This window comes from Astyanax mexicanus, chromosome 14 (genome assembly GCF_023375975.1).
Source record: "Astyanax mexicanus isolate ESR-SI-001 chromosome 14, AstMex3_surface, whole genome shotgun sequence".
NCBI lineage: Eukaryota > Metazoa > Chordata > Actinopteri > Characiformes > Acestrorhamphidae > Astyanax > Astyanax mexicanus.
This window is the reverse complement of record NC_064421.1, coordinates 19,687,327-19,693,583: the sequence shown is the minus strand read 5'-3', so window position 1 is coordinate 19,693,583 and position 6,257 is coordinate 19,687,327. Positions and strand designations below refer to the sequence as shown.

General features: G+C 38.5%; 1 protein-coding gene across 1 annotated transcript; it reads left to right on the top strand.

Moving 5' to 3' along the window:
- Window positions 1–874: 874 nt before the first annotated feature.
- psmc1a (proteasome 26S subunit, ATPase 1a) lies at window positions 875–6,257 on the top strand. Its single transcript, XM_007253783.4, has 11 exons — window positions 875–970; window positions 1,979–2,032; window positions 2,133–2,229; window positions 2,330–2,454; window positions 2,582–2,767; window positions 3,627–3,755; window positions 3,840–3,936; window positions 4,034–4,223; window positions 4,867–5,018; window positions 5,472–5,626; window positions 5,994–6,257. Exons 1-11 carry the CDS (start codon window positions 968–970, stop codon window positions 6,126–6,128), a joined length of 1,323 nt encoding a protein of 440 aa, XP_007253845.2. The 5' UTR covers window positions 875–967; the 3' UTR covers window positions 6,129–6,257.

The window sequence follows — 6,257 nt, the reverse complement described above, 5'->3', positions numbered from 1 at the left end:
GAAGTAGCAAAGCATTCAGTCACCCAAGCGTGGAATTGAACTGCAGTCTCCCATGCGATGTGGTAGATAGCTCACTGGCGTGTCTTGCTTATTGTTTGGATGTAGAGCTAAGGGGGAGTGTTAGGGCCACACGACCCTTTAAACAGATTTTTTAAACGATGCACACTCAAAACAGAGGGGTATGAGAATTAGCCGCAAAAAAGAAGCTTAATGTGTAAGTTGTATTATTAGCTAGCTACAACAGACAGCAGAGGCTGCAGCATTTAAGGTGGAATGGAAAATTACAATAAAATCCAATAAAGGCTAATTTTAGGAATAAGGAAATAAGGAAAAAAAATAAGGAATTGGGCAATAGTAATTAATTGATGCAACACCTGCACCCTTTCTGAACATATATGCGAGTTAATTAAGCAATAATACACGAGAGGGAGTGATATAATGTGTGATATTGGCCAATATTGCACGTTATAGCATGACCCTCAAGTGTATTATTATGATTATGCCACAGTTCCATTATCGCTGTTTATTGAAAGAGTTAAAGAGGATGAGAAAATACGATCTGTTTGGTTACCTGTATGTGGCGGAGTAATACATGGAGAGCTTCAGTTACAGTACATTACCGGCTGATAACGGCACTCATAAAACGCCTCTCAGCCAATCACATTGCAGGGTCGAAACTAACTGTGGTATAATCTGCAGCTATGTTGCTGAATTTTATTGCTCCACTGCTATGTAATCTCTCAATTTAGGTGCTCGAAGAGTTGTCCCAATTCTTCCCCTTGTATCTTCTGCACTTGAAAACAGGGTTTAAAAATACAAAAGAGAAATGGGATTGAGCCTAAATCTCTCTGATCCGCCTGTACAGTCTATGTGCCTGTGTGTGAAAGTATTTGCTCCTCCTGTCCAGTGAGAGGCGCCCGAGCTCTGAACACAGCCGGGCAGAAACAGCAGCGAATAATAAAGCACCATGGTGAGCCAGCAAATTTACCTCCGTTTAATGTAAACAGCTTAGTTATTGTGCATTAATTAATTCACACAGGCATTACGCGGACTGCCGCTATTCGTTATATAGTTATTTATATATTATCTATTTTCATAACGCGGTTTTTGAACGTTTTTGAGGTCTAACGAGAGATTAGCTTAGCTGGGGATCGCTGTGAAACACTACTGGCGTTAGTTAACAAGCGCATTGCTGCTCTAATCACAGCCTGGTTTAGCTTCATAACGTAATTAACCTAAAGAACTGAGCAGTTTCTAGCCTGGTTTCACTCAGACTGAAAATCTAAAGCTCTCTGAAGTAACTGGAGGGTTCATGTCAGAAATAGGTTCTGGTGCTCCTAGGTCTGCTGTGTACTGCTACGGACTGTGTAGCACAACACTGACACTTGTGCTTTCTTATATAGGTTAAGCTAGGGAAGATATGTCGTGTATATAACTTATATGTATAAGTGGCTCCATGTGTAGGAGTCTATATGTATTAAACCTGTTCATTAACTTCCTGCTAGAATAGAACCTATATAATCTAGCTTCCAAATTACATACGTACCTGCTAACCTAGCTACATTGCCTACTTACTTCTAGCACAAAACTAAACACTCGGACCTCAGAAACCATCATGTTTTGGATGATTGAATAAATTCAAGATGAAAAAAAAATATTTTGTATTTTCTTGAATTGTTCATTAAAGTATATGTCTTAAAAAAAATAGAAATTGAAATATTGACAGTAGGGCTGCAACAAATGATTACTTTGGTTGTCGGCTGATCTCCATCTCTGTTTTCTGTTGTTAAGGCTCATGTTCCTAGCTTTCTCTATCGCTTCTTAACAATTGAAACCGCTTAACATGGGATTTAAATGCCCTTAATAGGCTCTGAAGACTAATTAAATGTGAAATGTTCTGATATTCTGACACCAAAAAATATTATTCAAATTCTTTATACCACAGTTATGTATTTTACTGTGCAATTTTGTTAAACAGGGTCAAAACCAGAGTGGAGGACATGGGCCTGGAGGCGGAAAGAAAGACGATAAAGTAAGTGATTGCCGGTGATATGTTTTATTTAAAGACCATTGGGTCGAAGTGAGGTTGACTGATAAACATCTAACAACTAATGGTTACCTGTCGTTATCAGGATAAGAAAAAGAAGTATGAGCCTCCAATCCCCACTAGAGTTGGAAAGAAGAAAAAGAGGACAAAGGGGCCTGATGCTGCTAGCAAGCTGCCTTTAGGTATACTAATTCTCACTAATTGCCAGATCTAGCATGCTGTGTTATTAAAATTAATAATGACATTTAGTAAGCCATGGTATGTATGGATTCTTGTTTTTAGTCACCCCCCACACACAGTGCAGACTAAAGCTACTGAAGCAGGAGAGGATCAAGGATTATCTTCTGATGGAGGAGGAGTTTATCAGAAACCAAGAACAGATGAAGCCACTGGAGGAGAAACAGGAGGTATTTTGATTTGATGAACTTTATACAGAGTCACAGCAGCTATAGTGGAAATCAAATGTCAGTTTGATTCTGCTTCTGTGTTGTAAAAATCTTTTCTTACTGCTAACGATTACTTTCGTTCTTGCAGGAAGAGAGGTCAAAAGTTGATGATCTGAGGGGTACACCGATGTCAGTAGGAACCCTTGAAGAGATCATTGATGACAACCACGCCATAGTGTCTACGTCGGTCGGCTCAGAGCACTACGTTAGCATCCTGTCCTTTGTAGATAAAGACCTTCTTGAACCAGGCTGTTCTGTTTTACTAAACCACAAGGTACAAACACTTTTTTCTATTGAGTGCTGCACAGTTCCTGTGTGATAAATGCTTTTGGTCAGTAAGTTGTTTGCTGCATGGTTGTTAAAATAATGAATTATTCTTCCTTAATGTATACACAATGCACAGCAGATGGATTATTATAAAGCAGTCATACCAAATATGTTGCTTAAAGGGTCTCCACTCAAAATTTCCACTGGGTTAAAGGTCTGTAGAGGATGAGTGATATACACTCTGTGCATCCCACAAAGTACAAAACGAAGCTGATAGTCCAAAAAAATATTAAAAACACTGTATGGACAAATACTTTTGGGAGACTTGGGAGCTTTTCTTTAATTAAAAAGTTTATCCTGCTTAATTTTGATGCATTTCTGTAAGAATTTAATTGCAGTAAGCAGTAAGAACTTTAGTGAGGTCAGAATATTGGAATATCACCACCCTATCTTATCCCCAACTCCACAAATCTTCTCAAAAGTATTACATGCAGCACCATCATTCCAGAGAACACTGCTCCACAGCTCAGTACTGAGGGGCTTTATACCCCTCTAGCCCACACCTGGCATTAGGCACTGTGCCAAAAGCTTCAAACTAAAGCTTATTTGCTTCAAACAGTCTTATTTTATTAGCAGTACTTCTCTATAGCTAGTAGACAAGTTGTGTATGAGCATTTGCACATTTGTGTTAGCATTCATTAAAAGGGATGTCCTCTAACATTTGGAAAGTAAATCATGTGCAGTTTAGACAGTTTATGATGGTTTTTAATGCTCAGTCCGCAGTACAACTTGTTTGTGTCTGAATTTGGACCGGATTATGTTGATCAAGTACCCATGTTATAAAGAAATGTGTATGCTGTGTGCAGGTACATGCAGTGATTGGTGTGCTGATGGATGACACGGATCCTTTGGTCACTGTGATGAAAGTAGAAAAAGCCCCTCAGGAAACGTATGCTGATATTGGAGGACTGGACAACCAGATTCAAGAGATCAAGGTAGTAATTTTTTTTTTGTTTACTGTTACTGTACTTTTACTTTCTTCATATGTTGTAATAGTGCTGATTAATTTCTTTTCATAGGAGTCTGTTGAGCTTCCTCTTACACACCCGGAGTATTATGAGGAGATGGGAATAAAACCCCCTAAAGGAGTCATTCTCTATGGACCACCAGGCACAGGTTAGTCGAAGAGTCTGTAATAATATTTTAGTTTAAAACAATTTATGCTTATTAAAACATTCACTGATGTGCTGATTTGACGTATTTTGGTATTTAGGAAAGACCCTGTTGGCTAAGGCTGTGGCTAATCAGACATCTGCCACATTCTTGAGGGTGGTGGGCTCAGAGCTGATTCAGAAGTACCTGGGTGATGGTCCCAAACTGGTCCGAGAGCTCTTCAGAGTGGCAGAGGAACATGCTCCTTCCATAGTCTTCATTGATGAGATTGATGCAATAGGAACAAAGAGGTAAATAAGATTTGGTTTTTAAGCATATACTTTTCCTGTTTTTGCAGTATCCATATAGTGCCCCCCCCCAGATATTTATGGTTAGATAAGGCTTATCTGCACCAGTGTCTGCACCAAAGAGTCACACACAAAACTAGTTGAGAGTGGACAGAGTTATACTTTGCTGCAAATATGGTAATATGTGCCCGACAAGGAATTAGTTAGTGTGTGAAAGTGTATGAGGAGGGGCAGGCAGAGATGTAGTGGTATGACTAAGCCTTTGTGGGTGTGATGTGCTCAGTGAGAAACCTACAGTTGGAAAGACCGATATAGAAATGTGGTCCCTGTGGTTTTTAACCTTGTTCTTCATAGTTATATTTAAGCAAAACTTATAATATCTAATATCTGCCTGTATGCTTGTGTTTACAAACTCTGCTTTTTTGTATTTGGTCTTTTTACATATGATTTACTGTAAAACTAATATCTCTCTGTAAAGAATCCATACCTGTTATGCACAACATATACAGAATCTATAAAATATTTTTAGTATTGTTTCTACAAATATTTAGATGCTTTGGGAAGGGAACACTTATTTGTCCGAAGCATGCAAGTTTGGTTAGTTACAATTATTGTTTTGAATGTGTTTTCTGTGTGCCCTGTGTAGGTATGACTCAAATTCTGGTGGAGAGAGGGAGATTCAGAGGACCATGCTGGAACTCTTGAACCAACTGGATGGATTTGATTCCCGTGGAGATGTTAAGGTTATCATGGCTACTAACCGAATAGAGACTCTTGACCCTGCATTAATTCGTCCAGGTACGGTTTGCCACCAAGCTTCGAGAGCATGTGGTTGGTTAATATCAGGAATAATCATATTTTCCTAATTCACTGTATATGCGTTTTATTTTATGAATCAAGGCCCTCTGTCTAACTCTGAAGAGATCAAACTCTGGCCTTTCCATACTAAAACACTAATGTTTTGTTAGTTTATTTCTTTTTCTGCCAGCTGTTATTTCTTTCAGATAAAAATAAGTGTCTCTTTATAAACCACAAGTGTGAATCTGGCTAATCTAAGCAGGAGATAGTTTAGATGATTTTTATGATGAACAGGTATAATTTAACACCTTTCATGTTAAGCAAAAAAGTGCAGTTTTCCTCTAACCTGTATGTAGGCCAAACATTTACATGTTATACTTTTCTTTGTTTTAATCTTTTTACAAAAGGCATAAAAAAAGATATCTGTTAAGATTAAAAGTTGTGCTTTCTCAGGAAGAATCGATCGCAAGATAGAATTCCCGTTGCCAGATGAAAAGACCAAGCGCAGAATTTTCCAGATCCACACAAGCAGGATGACTGTGGCTGATGACGTAACGCTGGATGACCTTATACTGGCTAAAGATGATCTTTCAGGCGCTGATATAAAGGTGATTTTCTCAAATAAATTGCCATCTCATTTAACTCAATGCCCCAGAACTCTATTGTATTTTGAGATGCATGAATTGAAAGTGTTAACTCTCTTTTTTTTTTTTTTGTAAATGCAAAATTTTCCACACGTTTTACAACTGGAGAAGTCTAAAACCTTGTTCAGGCAGATGTGCTAAAGCCTCATGCAAACTGCCCTTTAGAATTAAGATCTCTGCTGCCACCTTCAGGCATTTCTGAAGTAGAACATGAACGAATTAATTAATGAATGTTGATGACAGGTGTTCTATATGAATGTAGTACTTTTTTTCAACTGTATATACAGTATGTGGGCTAGATTGTAATAAGTCTCTCTGTTGTTTTATTCAGGCCATTTGCACAGAGGCAGGTCTTATGGCCTTGCGTGAGCGGAGGATGAAGGTGACGAATGAGGACTTCAAGAAGTCCAAAGAGAATGTTCTGTACAAGAAACAGGAAGGGACCCCAGAGGGCCTCTATCTTTAACTCTGCATGGCCTGCCAGGCTCCTGCCCTTCCAAACTAAAAACACATTTTTTTTTTATGTTACGTTTACTTCTGTTTGAGCCAGCTGTTTTTTCACTCTTGTGCAAATAAAAGTATTTCATTTCCAGAG

Bases quoted from the DNA above. Each gene is read 5' to 3' on its own strand.
- psmc1a (XM_007253783.4), top strand. The intron at 2,033-2,132 runs GTAAGTGATTGC...TGTCGTTATCAG, and splicing joins GCGGAAAGAAAGACGATAAA to GATAAGAAAAAGAAGTATGA. The intron at 4,224-4,866 runs GTAAATAAGATT...TGCCCTGTGTAG, and splicing joins GATGCAATAGGAACAAAGAG to GTATGACTCAAATTCTGGTG.